Consider the following 17,645-nt stretch of genomic DNA (forward strand, 5'->3'; position numbering starts at 1 on the left):
GGAGGGAGATGGTTGAAGAGTTTAAGGGGCGATTTGTCCCTATTATAAAGGAGACGTTACCTGACACATTAGCGTTAACCTGTTATTAACCGGTTCTAGAAGTTGAATTGAACAAATATAAAAATAGATGGAGACCGATTTGTGTTTTTATAATTGTTAGGGAGACAAATGTCCATCGAGTAAATGGTTAAGGACCGAAAAAGACTTTTACTCTTGAAAAAAAGTTGTGCACTGTCTCTTTTCAGTTTTCACATTCTCATTATATATAACTAGTGGCTCAACAGGCATTGCCGTGTCTGTTCAGCTGCTTTTCTATTGAGTTAAAAAAATATTTTGAGTAAAGTATCATTTTTATCCCAACGTTTGGGGTAAGTTTTAAAATTTATTCCTAACGTTTCAATCGTCCTATTTAAGTTCCTAACGTTTCAAAATTGACTTAATGTTGTCCTACTGTTAGGAATCTGTTAACAGAAGTGACGGCGGGACAAAATTGAGACGATTTTAAAACGTTAGGAACTTAAATAGGACGAAAATGTTGAGGACAAAAACGATACATAAAAATAAATTTTAATTTAATTTTATCTTTCAATAATATCAATTTTTTACTGTACATAGTATTCAATTATATTTTAATTACATCTAAGTAAATTACACTTAATCATATTACTTTCATTTTAAATAAATTTATTTTTTTATAATTTTACTCTTAAAAATTTTTAATTATCATGAAATATTTGTAGAATGACTAATATATAAACTTGTAAAAAAGACAAAATATATATATACAATAAAATATAAGTTATACTTTTTGTCTCTAATGTATCAAAATTCTTTAAAACTATAAAAAAATAAATTTATTTAAAATGAAAGTAATGTAATTAAATATAATTTACTTAGATGTAATTAAAAAATAATTGAATACTATGTACAGTAAAAAAAATTGATATTATTGAAAGATAAAATTAAATTAAAATTTATTTTTATGTATCATTTTTGTCCCAAACGTTTTCGTCCTATTTAAACCTTAACGTTTCAAAATCGTCTCAATTGTGTCCCGCCGTCAATTCTGTTAACAGATCCCTAACAGCAGGACAAAATTGAGTCAATTTTGAAACGTTAGGGACTTAAATAGAACGATTGAAACGTTAGGGACAAATTTGAGACTTACCCCAAACGTTGGGAATAAAAACGATACTTTGTTCAAATATTTTTATATTTTTATTTCTAAAATTATAAATTTAATATGAATAATTAAAAAATAAATTATAAAAAAAATATTTTAAGTTATTTAATATATATAAAAAGTATAAAATAAATAAATTTAAATTAAATAATTAAAAAAATTGTTATTATTATGTATAACAAAGTCAAGATAAACATTTATTAACATTATTTACAGTTTTTTATATATTAAATTTATTTATTTTTCAATCCAATTTAATTTAAAATAAATTTAAAAATTTATATTCATATTTAAAATTTTTTTTAATACATAATTCTAATAAATAAATAAATATTTCTTTAATCTTATATTGAATATCTTTAATTGTCTTTAATTTTATTATTGTTTTAAAATTATTAATTTTTATTTTGATTATATCATCTCATCATATTATACACTATTATTTTTTCTTATTATTTTTTTACATGTATAACTATTATTGTCTTACCGTCGTTATGATATTGCCTTGTTTTATTCTCATTTTTTATTTTCTTCTTCTATTAACCCCGACCGCAATCAATTACGACCATATCATATTACTATTATCGCAGCTCTCATTTTTGTTGATCACTGTGATCCATACATATTCATTGTGTTAACTTTTGAGTTGTTAAAAATTTGTTAAAAGAATTATTTTTATTGTTTGATTTAGATATCTAGATCTATAACTATTATAATGATACTTATTTTTTATACTTACTTGTTAAGTCATATTTTATTATTTAAAAAAATTAAGATATCAAGCATTTTAAATTTTGTATAGAATAATTAGATAAAAAATAAAAAAATTTATTAGTTATTTAATTTCTTTAATATATAGAATAATTGAATGTAAATTAATTTATATATAATACTAAAATCATTATGTTCAGTGGCGGATCCACGGGGGGACCTAAGGTGGCCATGGTCCCCCCCAAATTTTTTTAAAAAAAATAGTAAATAGTAATAATTAATAATATTAAATTTTTTTATATATAATATTAAAAAAAATATAACTTACAAAATTTTATAAATTAAAAAAACTAAAAAATGTATTAGATATTTGAATTATTGTTGCTCTTGTTAACAAATAGCCCATTCTAATAATTAATAAAAATGGTTCTATTATACTAGCCCAAGCCCATACTATTAATTAAAGTAACCCTAGTACATTTTTCAAATATTTGTTTCAAACTATCATAGGCATAGCGCCACTTTTCTCTCTCTTTTAGTGATTCCCAAACTTTTGGTCTTCTACTCTTCTCATTCTAATTTTCTTTCCATACCAAAACAAGACATATGAAGAAAAACCATTGAAGAGAAGTGAACAACAAAATATTAACCATTGAATGCACAACAAAGATTCAAAGAGGTATATTTCAATTTTTTTAAGTTAATGACAATGTCAAGTATTATTTACATTATTTATTTAAAATAATTAATTTATTTTTTTTTTATAATGGACAGTGTTCAAAGATTGAAGTGAAGACAAAACTCAATAGAATTATTTTTTTGTGAGACTTGGAACAAAAAATAATCAGGTAAATCAATAACTTTATTTTTGGTTATTATATATTTGTGTTTCTAAAATTATTTGTTATTGCTCAATAGGTTTAATATTTTTTTTTAAGAAAATAATATATATGCAATTATTTTTGTTTTTTTTTTGTTAGATAGTTCAAGTTAAGTTAAAAATGTCAAAGATGAAAACAATTCACTCATTTTTCAAGAGAAAAGAGAGAATATATGATGAACAAAATTCAGCTTCAGATTCTTTGAGTAATGTTCAAAATATTATTGAACAACCTGTGACACAACTTGTTGAGCAAGATATTCAACCCCCTGCTTCCAAAATAGCAAGGACTGAAATAGATCAAGTTAATATTGATACATTGATGCGTGATCCCGGAAAGCGTCCGCAAATTTGGAATTATCCTATCAATCAACAAGATGAAATCCGTAGAGCATACATAAAGTTTGGACCATATCAATTTATTATGGATGAGTACCCTCTTTCTGGTCTAGAAAGTCATCCTCGTCGTTTCAAAGCTCATTGGTTTAAGAGTTTTTCTTGGCTAGAATATTCGCCAGAAGTGGATGCTGCATTTTGTCTTCCATGCTATTTATTTTCTAGAAAATCAAGTCCATTCACATCAGGAGGATTTCGCAATTGGAAAAAAGTGAATAATGGAAAGGATTGTGCATTTTTATCTCATGTGGGTAAATCTCTTAATTCTCCTCATAATATTGCTGTTAAGTCTTGTAAAGATTTGCTTAATCAATTATGTCACATTGACAAAGTATTGGCTAAGCAAAGCTCACAACAAGTTTTAAGCAATAGATTGCGTCTTAAAGCCTCTATTGATACTGTCAAATGGTTAACGTTTCAAGCTTGTGCTTTTAGGGGACATGACGAGAGTCATGAGTCTCAGAATCGAGGAAATTTTCTTGAAATGTTAAAATTATTAGCTTCTTACAATAAAGAAGTGGATGCAGTTGTTTTGGATAATGCTCCTCAAAATGCAATATACACATCACCTTCTATTCAAAAGGAAATTTTACATGTTTTTGCTAGAAAAGTGCAAAATGAAATTCGCAATGAGATTGGTAATGCAAAATTTTGTTTGATTGTTGATGAAGCTAGAGATGAATCTAGAAGAGAACAAATGGCACCTGTTGTTAGATTTGTTGATAAGCATGGATTTGTCAAAGAAAGGCTAATAGATGTTGTTCATGTCAAAGATACTACTTCTGCTACTCTAAAACAAGAGATTCGTTCTGCATTATCTCATCACAATCTCAACATTCAAAATGTTCGAGGTCAAGGGTATGACGGAGCTAGTAATATGCGTGGAGAGTGGAAAGGGTTACAAGCTTTAATTATTCAAGAATGTCCTTATGCATATTATGTTCATTGCTTTGCTCATCAATTACAGCTAGCTCTTGTTGCTGCGGCTAAAGAAGTTGTTGATGTTCATGCTTTTTTCCAAAGTTTGAGTAATATTATCAATGTTGTGTGCTCTTCTTGCAAACGCAATGATGAATTACGATCTGCTTATGCAACTGAAATTTCCCATTTAGTTGCAACTAAGCAAATTGAAACAGGAAGAGGAGCAAATCAAATTGGCACATTAAAAAGATCAGGAGATACCAGGTGGAGCTCTCACTTCAACTCAATTTGTAGCCTTTTACGTATGTTTGGAGCAACAACTTCAGTTCTGGAAGATTTGGCTACTAATGGATCTACATATTCTCAACGTGGTGATGCTACTTATGCTCTTAAATCTTTATTATCATTTGATTTTGTTTTCATTTTGCATATGATGAAAGAAATCATGGGAATCACTGATAAACTTTGTCAAGCATTGCAACAAAAATCTCAAGACATTTTGAATGCTATGCATCTGGTTTCTAGTACAAAGTCATTGATTCAACAGTTAAGAGATAGTAGTTGGGGAGCACTTTTGGAGAAAGTTAGTTCTTTCTGCAATGATCATGCTATTCAGATACCTGATATAGGTGCTTCTTTTAGTGACATAATTCGGTCTCGTCGTAAAAAGGATGTTGTCACTGTTGAACACCACTATCGTGTTGACATTTTTACTAGCGTGATAGATTTTCAATTGAAAGAGCTAAATAGTAGATTTAGTGAGCAAGCAACCGAGCTCCTCATACTGAGTACATCTCTAGATCCTAAAGATGCTTTCAAGTTATTCAGTGTTTGCAACATATGCAATCTTGTAAAGAATTTCTATTCTTTATATTTTTCTGAGCAAGAAAAGATTCAATTGGATTATGAGTTACAACATTATGAACTTGATGTGGTTAAAGCTCCAGATTTTCAGAATTTGTCTACTCTTGCTGAATTGTGTCAAAAATTGACAGAGACAGGAAAATCAAATATATATCCTTTAATTGATAGATTAATTCGTCTTGTTTTGACTCTTCCTGTGACAACAGCAACAACTGAACGGGCCTTTTCAGCTATTAAGATTATTAAAACAAGGCTTCGAAACAAGATGGAAGATGAATTTTTAGCAGATTGTATGATTGTATATATTGAAAAGGAAATTGCTTCAAAATTCACTTCAGAGATGATAATTGATGATTTTAGTTCCATGAAGCATCGTCGAGCAAGTTTAAAAATATCAAAATCTTAAAGTATGTAGTTGAACATTGACTTTTATATAATATAATTACTTTTTTGATATATATGCTACAAATCATATTTTGTTAATTTTTTGTTATATTTTATATTTAATTGGCCCCCCTCTTATGAAATTTCTGGTTCCGCCACTGATTATGTTGTTACTATGTGTAACAATGAAGATAAAAATTTATAAATATTTGTAAATTTATTTATTTCTCAATTATATTTAATTTGAAGCAGATATGAAAATTTATATTTAAATCACTCTTTTTATCGCATAATTTTATTAGCTAAAAAAATTTTACTTCTTATAATTTTATATTCAACATTTAAAATTATCTTTATTCTTATTATTACCACTCTTATATTAACTTGTTCTCTCTTCTTTCCTCTGTATTTATTATCTTTCTATCTTTTCTTCAATCACAATTAGTTACTAACATATATTAGTTCATAATTATTACATCAGAAATGAATACTATTTTAAAAGTAAAAGTTCAAAAAAAATTTTCGTAACTCTTATGTGAATCATTTACACTTCTATAAATATAACGAATGAATAAATTTAACTTTTTTTATTATGAGTTTTTTATTTTATTATCTAATACGGTAATACCTTCAAAGTCACATATTTTCATTTATGATAAAAGTTAAAAATTAAAATTAAATGCCATTAGTTCTTTTTGCTTTAATAAAATTAAAATAAAGTATAAAAATAAGGATAAAAATTAAAAAAAAAATAGATGGTTCTAGAAAAGGATAATGTTAAATTTTATGTCATTATGTATGAGAATAATGATTTATTTTATTATATTTATTTTATACCAAATGACAAAAAAATTAAATTTTTTGTCCATTTTTTATTACTTATATTACTTATCTATAGTTGTTTAAATTATACTCTATAGCCTTTGAGTCATGTTTTCTTCCAACAACAAAAAATAGTTGTAAAGTCATTTTCATTTTTTTTATAAGAATATATCCATTATATCATGATTTTAATAATTAATGTAAAATTTAAAAAATAAATAAATATATATTTATTTTGATTACATTTAAGAGTGAATTATATATATTTTTATAGTCAAGAAATAAACTTAATAACCTGTTCTATAATTTAATGATCAAATTTATAAAAAAGATCTCATCTTTTTATTTATCCTAAAAGTTAAACATTAAAACAAATGTTAATACTTTTTTATTAACAGAATTAAAATAAAATATAAAAATAAAAATACAAAATTTTAAATGTCAAAATATAAAATGGTTATAAGATAAAAAAATTTACTTAAATATAATTTTTATAAGGTACTCTATGAATGAACTCAAATGAATGAATATTATATGTAAAATGAATTCTGATACATTGGACAAAAATTATGCTGTGTAAATTTTTTCAAAAAAATATTATCTGTTAAACTATTTTACTTTTATTCTTTTAAAAGCATATTCATAATAAAAAAATCCGCATGAATAATTTACCTCCAATAGAAAACTCTTAATAAAGTTGCTGTGAAAAAATATATGAAAGTTTTTTTTATTCAACGTAACTGACGAATGTATGGAAGAAATTTTTTTAATAATAAACTCCTCTTGTGTAATATTAGAACTTAAATTTAGATACCAATTGACAATATATACTATATAAGTATCTAGAATATATTAGAAGAGTATGATAAGAAAAAAATTATTCTGTATAAATTTATTTTTTAAAAAATTATTCCTATTAAACTATTTTATTTTTTTAAAAAAACATATTCAAATAATAAAAATCTGCAACAATAATTTACATTCAATACAAAAATCTTAATGAGATTATTGTGAAAAAATGGATAGAATTTTTTTTAACGTAACTAATGAAAGAATTTTTTAATAATAAACCTTTCTTTAGGAGAAATATTAGAACTTAAATTTAGACACCAATTATCCTTATATAAGGTTTTATGTTATATTTAAGTAAAATGAGAAGGATGTAAGAGAAGATGAATAAGAAAAGAAAAACAATTTTTTAATTATGCAATAACAATAACTTGATACGATAGATAGTAAGAGAGGAAAGAAATAATTGTAGAAGTTTTGTGATTGTGTGAATTAATTAAGATAAGAGAGAAGTAAATGCATATGATAAAAGAGTAGATAAAGTAGTGGAAGTTTTTTAATATAGAATAACTAAAATACAGTTGGATAGATTATTAGGAAGAAGAAAATTGAAAAAGAATTTTAGACACCAAACCTATGTATTGGTATTATATATTGTTATAGACTTATAGATATAAATAATAATGTTTACCAAAGTTTATTTTAGTATATTTTTGTCTATACTACTAAAATTTTTTGGATCCATTACTATAATATATATTTCGATTTTAACGTAAAAATTATATATATATATATATATATATATATATATATATATATATATATATATATATATATATATATAGTGCTAAATAGTAGGACGGCACGGACGGCTGTTTTTATTCTGCCGCAATAAGTGCTTTATTATAAAGTTTGTACAAACGTGCCACTTAAGTGACTTAACAATGTTTAGATAGTATAGTGATGGATCGATATACCCTTAAACAGTTAAACGTACATATTTAATTTGCTCATCCAGTTAAATTTCAGTTGATGATGATAAAGGTGCATGGATGATAAAAGAAATTATATATTATTTTAGAGAATAAACCCGATTATTACATTTAAAAATGATTAATCGATCTGATCGACATATATATATAATGAGAAATAAGTTGATAACCTTGAGGGAAAAGAAAAACTAAATAATAATCATCACTTTAAATAAATTTTATATGTTAGTAAAAGTTTTAAGGGTATGGTGAACATTAAAGATACAATTCCGCTGTATATACACCCTTTATATATAATAAATATTATTTTGACATTCGTATTTTTTAACAATTAAATACGCATTCTATTTATTTTCTTAATTAAAGAAATAATTTAAGATATATATACATTCTTTTGTAATAAATACCATTTTAATATCAGTATTTTCTTAATAATAATTACGATGAACACTACTCACTAATGATATGATGTGGCTGTGGTGCAAGAGTCAAAGAATAACATATATTTTTACTTTTTAATTTATCGTACGTACGTAGCTCATGAGATATACTAAGTTTAACTTCTTACTTTCTTTTAACCTATATTACTCTCGTGATCTAAATATGAGATTTTGATGATCTTTATGAATATATTAGGTAATTTTTATTTTTTAAATTAATTTTTATAATTGGTGAGTTAGATCTAATTATTAATTTCTTATATGAGATTGAAGCCATGTTAAAATTGTTAGTTGTTAGATTACTTTATATATATATACCACTTGACAAATCTAAAGTATCAAAGATCGGCTGAAAATTTTGAATATAGAAGTTTTTTTTGTGTTATTTGTAAAAATAGGGATGAAAAATATTGAATAAAAAATGATGGGGTTTACTTTTTGTAGATGGCAAAAAATAGTTTTTCGCATTGAGTGAAAAGAGTGATATTTTTTTTTTTAAATGTGAAAAGGTATTTCAGTGTGAACGAAAATTGGATTTTTTTAATTTTAAAACTCAATCCCGTTGTAAGTGATTTTTTTTTCTTATTAGATTAGACCAAACTATATTATGAATGATGCTTAGCTGATCATAGCTCATATATATGAAAGAGGATCAAACAACACAACCTCATCAAATCTTTCAACAATTATGGTATGAAGTCCTTGCTTACCCGTGAAAAAATTTTTTTTTATAATGATAGATATATGCTATTATCAGTATCAAAGTATGAGCAAGTAGCATTTTAAAGTTTGTTATACTAGGTAAAGAATTTATAGGGTACCTCCTAGATTACTGTATCACCAAGTAACTTAGAATAATTTTTTGAAAATAACTCTCATTTCTTTTTAAAAATTTTAAATTAGATCTACTTAACTTTTTTGTCATCATGAATTAGAATACTATATATTCTCATCAAACAAATCACACATATATATTATATTTCACTTTGATTCACCTTAGTATATAAAAAAAAGCACACACACGTATATATTATCTTTCACCTTGATAGAAAAAGAAATTTTATGCTAAAAATTTACACAAATCTAAAAAAATATTCTTGCATAAAAAAATATATTAGAGATATAATTATTCATGTGTCTTTTCCTATATATAAAGTTAAATTATTTAAAAATAATAATATCATAATATAGTATCAGAATTATTTCTATATCTAAAATTTAATTCTTATTGAACCTTTTTTGTTGTAAACTTACTCTTTTGCCTTTTTAAAAGGAAAAATGATCTTCATATATTACCACATTAAGAGTGATCATGACTTTTTTCTTCTTGAGTGAGGTATTTGTAAGTTTGTACGTAGCTCTTGTGTGTTGTACCATATCTAATGAATGGTAGCTTTTTAAAAATTATAAAATATATATTTGATAAATCAAACTAAAAATAACTTTTAATAAATAAGCACCAACAATTATGTTTAATAAAATAATTTTAAAATTTAAAAAATTATAATAGATATAAATATAAAAATAAATATTTTGTACGATATTATATTAAACTTTTTAATTTTAATAAACATAAATTAATTTTAAAAAAAATATTTTTTAAAGTGCTTTTAAAAACATACCTATTATTTAAAGACTGTAAGTAGATGATTTTTTTAGTTACTAAATATAAAACGAAATGTTTATGCTTTTAAAAAGTCTAATCATATTTTTAAAAGTTTTTACCAAATTAAATTTTAGAAAAGAGATGACAACATTAAAAATCTTTTTTAACTAGTCGTCAAAATATAAATTCATAGGCCATTTCCAATCCAAACCAAATATAATGTCATAGATTACAAGGCACTATAGTATTGCAAGTTGACAGCATATTATAAACACTATAAAGTTTGTAAATTAAACCATGACTTTACACTAGTGTTTATTACTATATACATAGAAGCAAACTATGATATGTGATTAACAATATAAAAGGTATAGATATATAGAGTTGCAAGAAAAACGAAAACCATCTTATCTATGGTAAATTCTACTCTACCCTTCCGATAATAACATGTATATTACCCTCTGTGACATGTCACTCTCTAATTGGTGATTATGTTAACTATAGTTAAACTATTGATAATTAAATTATAGCCTAAAATGGATAATTGTATAATTTACTAAACTATTAAAAATTCAATTTTTGTTTCTTCCCCAAATCATGCTCCGAACAAATGAACTCTTGTTTTCAACTGATAATGTTATATCAAAGGCATGTTGTGGCTTTGCAGAATCAGCTACCCAAAATCGTGAAGACTTCTTGCAAATGTTGATCCTTAAGGAAAGAAATTCTAGCATGGTTTGAGCATCAGGAAGAAGATGACGGAGTGTCAGTGTCATTCCCCCAGAATTGTCCTTCAATTGAAACCATCGCACTTGCTCTCTGTTTCCTAATTGAAATTGAAGAATATATTGACGCAGTACAGCCATTGGTGATCTACAACGGTGAAAAATTCATCAACGCGAGTTTATCCGTGGGCCACTTGTTCAGATCATTTGTTCATTGTCTGCGTGAATGGTTACTATTTTAGTAAGCTATTATGCCAACATAATATAATTTCAGGTTATCATCATGAGATGATCTTGATATAGGACGTAGATATGGAGCACGTTAGGTGACTAAGTATTGTTTGGATTACCGTTTGTAAACGAGAGTTTGCATAAAATTGATTTTTGTAAAATTGATTTTGATGAAAAGTTAGTTTGGATTAACGTGATTTATTTTTGGCAATCTTTATATCAAAATTGATTGTAGTAAAATAATTGTTGTTTGGATTATACTACTCAAAATTATTTTTAGATGAAAAATTACTAAAAGAGACATCAGTTTAAATAATTTTTTTATATATATGTAAAATCAGAACACTAATAAAAATAATATAAAAAATATTTATCATATAAATAAAATAAATACAATAAAAAATAAAAATATGAAAGAGAGTACTATAAATTTTATAATGTCAAACAAAAAAAATATTTTATAATTTTTTTAGTACTGTTAGTACTCTTTAATTTAGTATTATTTTGGACTATAAATTTTCATTATTTATGGCTTTATTGTTACTTATAATTAATTTTTTATTTATTTTATCCTTTTTTATAGGATCATAATTTATATTATACAAAATTTTGATAATAAACGTAATATATAATAATTATAATTACAAATTTTACAAGGTCAGAATAAAGAATATAAAAATTAATACAAAACAAAAATAGAGTACATCAAAAAATGGAAAAAAATCATACAGATAAAAAATAATAAAAATTCCATAAAATCAACAATATATATCATATGAACAAAAAAATACAATAAAAAATAAATAAAATTTGTATGAATAAAATCAAATAAAAAAATAAAAAAATTTTATACACAACCTAAATACAATGCAGTAAAGGATAGGAAAAAAAAAAGAATTCATATGAGTAAAAAAATAATAAAAATATCATAAAAGAAGTCAACAACATTTGTCATATGAATAAAAGAAAGACAATAAAATAAATAAAAAATCATATGAACAAAGCCAAACAAAAATAAAAAAAAAAGATTTCATAAAAAATATACATATAAAAAATAGTATAGTAAATGATAAAAAAACTCAAAAATATAACATAAGAAATCAGAACACTACATAAATAATATAAAAATATTTATCATATAAATAAAAAATATAATAAAAAATATAAAAATTAAAATATAAAAATGAGTACTAAAAATAAAAAAATTAAAATATTCAATTTGCTGGTGATTAAAACAAATCTGAACTATTTTAATGAAAAAATAAATTAGAACGAACAATTATGAAGAAGTAGGAAGAACTACAAAGACTTATTGTTAAGGTAAAAGTTACTGGTATCCTTTTCAAAGAAGAAAATAAAGAGTAGGGTTGGTAAAAAAGAAATAAATTTTTCATCTAATTTTCCAAGGATAATAAGTAACCATGAAACGCAGAGGCTACAAATTTTAGCTTCTCATGAACGTGCTTTCATAAGCAGAATCAATTCTGCGTTCAGGAAGATAAAAATGGCCAAACATAAAAGTGAAACTTTCAAGAAGTTCAAATGTACTTCTTTGCTCTCCAACGCGTTTGCCAAACACACCCTAAGCAAGACGAGTGAGGTACAGGTTGAGTTATTTTTTCTTTCAATTTCAGAGAGGAATGAAAAAATGGGCATTGAGCTTCTGAACAATGATGAGAAATATAACTTTACTTTTTAATGTTTACAGAAATTATATATTCTTCCCTCTTATAAAAATATTTAATTACAAAGTTACTCTACTGTAGTTAATATATTAACTCTTATCAAGATAAATTAACTCAAACTAAAACTAAACATCCAATTAAAACATGCCATGTCATAAGGGGTAATTTACATGTTGATTTAGAGGGGGTTGGGTAGAACTCACCCTTATCTATACATGGGCTGATTCAATGTTAAAAGTTTATATATAAAAATATAATAATAACAAAAGGATTGTCCATTTTTTGTGGAAGGTCATAACTATTTTTAAGCCCAAAGCAGACTCAGGCCCACAATTCGTTACAAAAATGGTGAGATAATACGGACGGTAAGAAGACGATCACAAAATAACTTTTTAATTTTTCTATCTTTGCATCTATAGTTTATTTAGAGATAATTCTTTTACTGCATATAATTTTTTATCTGCATCTGTTTGGTTGAAGAGTCTAAAGCCTCTAGATGACTACATGACCAAAATCATACGCCGCAAATAAATAAATAAATAAATAGTTAATCCAATATGATGCTGACACAGGTTATTGCCAAATCTTATGCCTACCTGGCTACCTCCCCACTTCCTATAGATTTTAGAAGCTATGATAAGCAAAATAATGGTTATAGAGGAGAAGATTCTAATCTTCTGAAGAGAGAATATAAAATAGAATAGATGATAGATGAGGAGTAGCGGTTCCATCAAATTAATCACGAGGTTATGTAATTCATTGGTCATTACTCGTCGGCATCTAGCTTGTGCATAAAATATGAATAATCATGGGCCATATTTAGAGAATTTCAATAAAGTATTTTTGGAGAATTATTTTTTATATTTTTAAAAAATAAATCAATTTAGAATTAAAATGTATATTAGAATTGATATCATTTTAAAAAAATTGTTTTATTTTAATAAATAATTAAAAATAATATAAAATTCTAATTAAATAAAAGTTAAATATTAGAGTAATAAATCTCACTTTTAGTTATACATGCTGCTCATTCATTTTGCATACCTCAATATTGGATTACATGCTGAATTTAGTCATTTATAGAAGCATATTATTCAACACCAAGGCCTAGGTAGGATATATCATATATGTATTCATATTTGTTGTATCTGCTTGCATTTTTCCATACTGAGGAAGGGATATTATTGTTACTTCTTGGTTCTGCCAAAGAGAACATATATATAAATTTGGATTACATATTAAACAGGTAAACTCCATGTCACTGCAGGGTAACAAATATCACATATTTAATCAAGTTCCAACTTAGCATAGTTTTTTTTTTGCTATCAAATATAGTAACACGAGAACAATCACCTGGGCATTTGGTCTAGTGGTATGATTCTCGCTTTGGGTGCGAGAGGTCCCGAGTTCGATTCTCGGAATGCCCCTTTAATCAAAACCGTTTTATTGGATATCCATGGGGCAATCTCGTAATATCACTTCACAATTGCACCAGCATTTGCCTTATCCTCTTTTATCTTCTTCGGTTCTTCCTTCTTCTACTGCAAACTCGTTCTCTTTTTTCTAGAATAAGAAACTTTTTTTTTTAAAGAAAAAGATAATAACAATGGCAGCAACGACCGCACTTTCAACACTAACATTATCTTATCCTACACCCTCCTCTCCTTATCCTGCGCACCCCGTCTCCAAAACCACCACCGTCCACTTCCCCTTCGCTACAACAGCCACCACCACTCTCCCCCGCCGGGCCGCCTCACTCGGCCCTATCTCCGCCGTCTCAGCGCCGGAGAAGATCGAGAACCTCGGTGCCGAGATCTCCGGCCTCACATTGGAAGAAGCCAAGACTCTCGTGGACTATCTCCAGGACAAGCTCGGCGTATCCGCGGCGTCGTTCGCGCCTGCTGCCGTGGTGGCCGCACCGGGCGCATCAAGCGGCGGAGAAAGCGCGGCTGCGGTGGAGGAGAAAACAGAGTTCGACGTGGTAATTGAGGATGTTCCGAGCAACGCGAGAATCGCAGTAATCAAAGCGGTGAGAGGATTGACGAGTTTGGCGCTGAAGGAAGCGAAGGAATTGATCGAAGGTTTGCCGAAGAAGTTCAAAGAAGGAGTTTCGAAGGAAGAAGCTGAAGAAGCTAAGAAGCAACTTGAAGAAGCTGGTGCTAAGATCTCAATCGCTTAGTTAGTTTCTTTTTTTTTTTTTTTTCTATTTCTAAATTTCACATTAATTTTTGTTTTCATAGCTATGGAAAATGATGTTATTTAATTAATTAATCACGGATCATCCTATTTTTCTTATGACTTTTGAAGTTTTGAGTATTTGAAAAAAATATGGCCCACTTTTTTGTTCTTGGTTACGCTATATGTCTTAAATTATCATTGGATTATTTGAAAGAACTACATGCAATGCAATTAGAATGAATTTTACGTATGGCGATGGTAGGTAGTTTGTGTATCATCTATCATCCTTTTTCCACTTCTACTATATATAGTGCTATTATTTCGTCTTTGACTTATCCATGAGTTATATCCTTATCCAAAACTTTAGTCTAAAAAAAAAGTTATTTAGGTTGCATTTGTTTATAGAGGTACAATATTAAAAAAATATAAAAATATAAAATTATGTTTGACGAAAAAAATATGAGAGACAATATATCTAAAGATATTAAATTAGTTATTTTGTGTTTATTTTAATAAAAAAGATAAAATTTTTTATTATTTTTATTAATTTTTTATAATATTATTTTTATTATTTTATTTTTTATCTCAATTTTTTTAAATAAAAAAATAAAAAAAAATTAAATTTTTATAATTTATTTTATTTATTACTAAATAAAATAAAATAAACAAATTTTTATATTTTTATCATGTATATCTTATTTTTAGTGTATTATTTTATCATATTCTCAAAAACAAATACAGTCTTATATAGATTTATATTTTTTAACGGGTTAAATTATTTGAAACTAGACCAAGTGTGTTGAGTGGTTAGTTGATTTGGTTCACTTCTCCTCAAGTAAGTATACGCTTATGTATATAGTAACTCAAACCATTTTTTAAATTTAGATTTATAAGGAATTAATTTTATTTTTTAAAATTGGAAGATATCACAAAAAAAGTTAAAACTGAAAAATGAAATAGATAAGAGGTTTTTAATGAGATGCTTTTTAAATATTTTTTGTTTTTCTTATTTATCATTTAATCAACCAATTATTTTAATGGTTAATGATTTAAAATAATAAATTATTTTATTAGATTTAATTTAATTAGAGTTAAATATAATTTTAGTTGAATTTTTAAAGTTTTTATTTTTAATTTCATTTATTCAATTTTTTTTTTAGAAATTTTTTGTTGTCCACATTATTCCCTAATAGAATAAGGATTAATCTGTTGCGAATTTAAACTCTATTTAAGGGTCTGCTTGACTAATAAATTACTACATATATAAGATGGGATTCAAATCTCCAACATTTACTTAAACGAACGAATAAGTTATCCACTTGATTAATTTACATTTATTACTTTTTTTTAAATCTTTATTACATTGCGTTAGGGTTTTTAAATAAAATTTAAAAGAAAAAAAATCCAAGATTCAAAAGGTGTTTTTGTTTTTTGGTCAGATGGAGCTGAATGTTGTTTAACTTATTTATATTATTAGGCTTTGTGTATGTTGGGCTTCTTTATTCATTGAATCATGTGATGCTTGTAACTGTAGAACAAGTTAGGTTGACATATCACAAATTCACAATAAAAAAGTAGTCTAGGACCACGGAGTAGAGCTATTATTCTTCTTTTTTTTGGGTTAATGGATTAGATAATTCTTACAAATAACACATTCACACACTCTTCACACATTTTATTACATTTTTTTTAATTGTAATTTCTAGAATTTGAACCCTAAACCTTTAAAATAGAGAAGGAATCGAAAAATATACTATGTGAGCTAAGACTCATTAGCACTCTTTTCTCATTTTGAAAAGATTTGATTCTGTCAGCAGATCGGCTGTTTTCCTACCTCTAGGCCTATTGTCGAAGGGGCTACTATTTGCCCTGCTCTTCCATTGGCATGGCCCAACTTTCCTTCTCATTTTTTTCCTCTAACTTCTTAATTTTCTTTTTAGTACCACCTACTCAAAATACCAAAAATATCTTTTCATAAAGATTTTTATTTAAAAGTATGACTTATTTATTTATCTACACTTTAAATAAAGATAACACATTTATAACTAATCCGTCCATTAAACTGTGTTTTGTTCTGAGAACAAAATAAAATAAAACACTAAAAATAAGACACAAATAATAGAAGAGTTAACTTCTAAAGACAGAAATTCTTTTTCATCTTCTTAGATAAGACCTTGTATAAGTTGACGTTTTAACCTAACTTTCTGATCTCAGTTAATTGTTGAAGTAGTAGCTCTGGATCAAGAGTTGGATGCTTACCTTATTATGAAAAAGGTAAAGACTTTTTTTTATAGATTCAAAGGTGAGTAAGGGATGAGAATGAAAGACCTAAGAGTCCTAACTCATATCGTACCAAGAACTTGCCGTTGACCATGGATTAAGTCTAGACATGATCAATTGAGACAGAAGGGAGGGTTGTGAAGCAAGAGGATTGCATTAATCAAGCAATGTCTACAGATAGAGATGAGCACTTATGCGTTGATACCAATACAAAAAAAAAATTCGCTAAACTAGCAGCTTTAAAATAATGACATCTTGTTGATTCCTAACTAACAAAAGTTCTAAAACTAGTTCCTTCGATATATAAAAATTAATGTTTTTTATTTTATTTGGTGATCAATTATAATAAATTATAACATTCTAATTTATTCTGTTTTTTTATTTAGAAAATTTGAAAAGAAAAATATAATAATAAAAAACATAATTATAAAAAATTAATAAGAATAATAAAAAATAAATTGTATCTCTTGTTAGTATTTCTGTGTCTTTCTTGTCAGAATGGACACAAAATACAATAATTCAGCGTCTCTAAATATAATGTCTTTATCCATATCTATA

At 26.0% G+C, this 17,645-nt stretch overlaps 2 protein-coding genes and 1 non-coding gene across 3 annotated transcripts; all 3 read left to right on the top strand.

The window, feature by feature from the left end:
* The first annotated feature begins 3,096 nt into the window (after positions 1-3,096).
* Positions 3,097-10,729, top strand: LOC112803760 (uncharacterized). Its single transcript, XM_025847231.1, has 2 exons — positions 3,097-4,941; positions 10,637-10,729. Exons 1-2 carry the CDS (start codon positions 3,097-3,099, stop codon positions 10,727-10,729), a joined length of 1,938 nt encoding a protein of 645 aa, XP_025703016.1.
* Positions 10,730-13,984: 3,255 nt separating this feature from the next.
* TRNAP-UGG (transfer RNA proline (anticodon UGG)) lies at positions 13,985-14,056 on the top strand. Its single transcript has one exon. It is a non-coding gene; the product is annotated as a tRNA-Pro (tRNA).
* Positions 14,057-14,092: 36 nt separating this feature from the next.
* Positions 14,093-15,140, top strand: LOC112801962 (large ribosomal subunit protein bL12c). The gene has a single exon (XM_025844929.3). It carries the CDS (start codon positions 14,236-14,238, stop codon positions 14,806-14,808), a length of 573 nt encoding a protein of 190 aa, XP_025700714.1. The 5' UTR covers positions 14,093-14,235; the 3' UTR covers positions 14,809-15,140.
* Positions 15,141-17,645: the final 2,505 nt, after the last annotated feature.

Source organism: Arachis hypogaea, chromosome 5, assembly GCF_003086295.3.
Source record: "Arachis hypogaea cultivar Tifrunner chromosome 5, arahy.Tifrunner.gnm2.J5K5, whole genome shotgun sequence".
Taxonomy (NCBI): Eukaryota; Viridiplantae; Streptophyta; class Magnoliopsida; order Fabales; family Fabaceae; genus Arachis; species Arachis hypogaea.

What these genes read in the sequence shown, in the direction of transcription:
- LOC112803760 (XM_025847231.1), top strand. Translation starts at nt 3,097, where the DNA reads ATGCGTGATCCCGGAAAGCGTCCGCAAATTTGGAATTATCCTATCAAT. An exon ending in TTTGCAACATATGCAATCTT is followed by an intron (nt 4,942 to 10,636) that starts GTAAAGAATTTC and finishes GTTATATCAAAG; the next exon opens with GCATGTTGTGGCTTTGCAGA.
- LOC112801962 (XM_025844929.3), top strand. Translation starts at nt 14,236, where the DNA reads ATGGCAGCAACGACCGCACTTTCAACACTAACATTATCTTATCCTACA.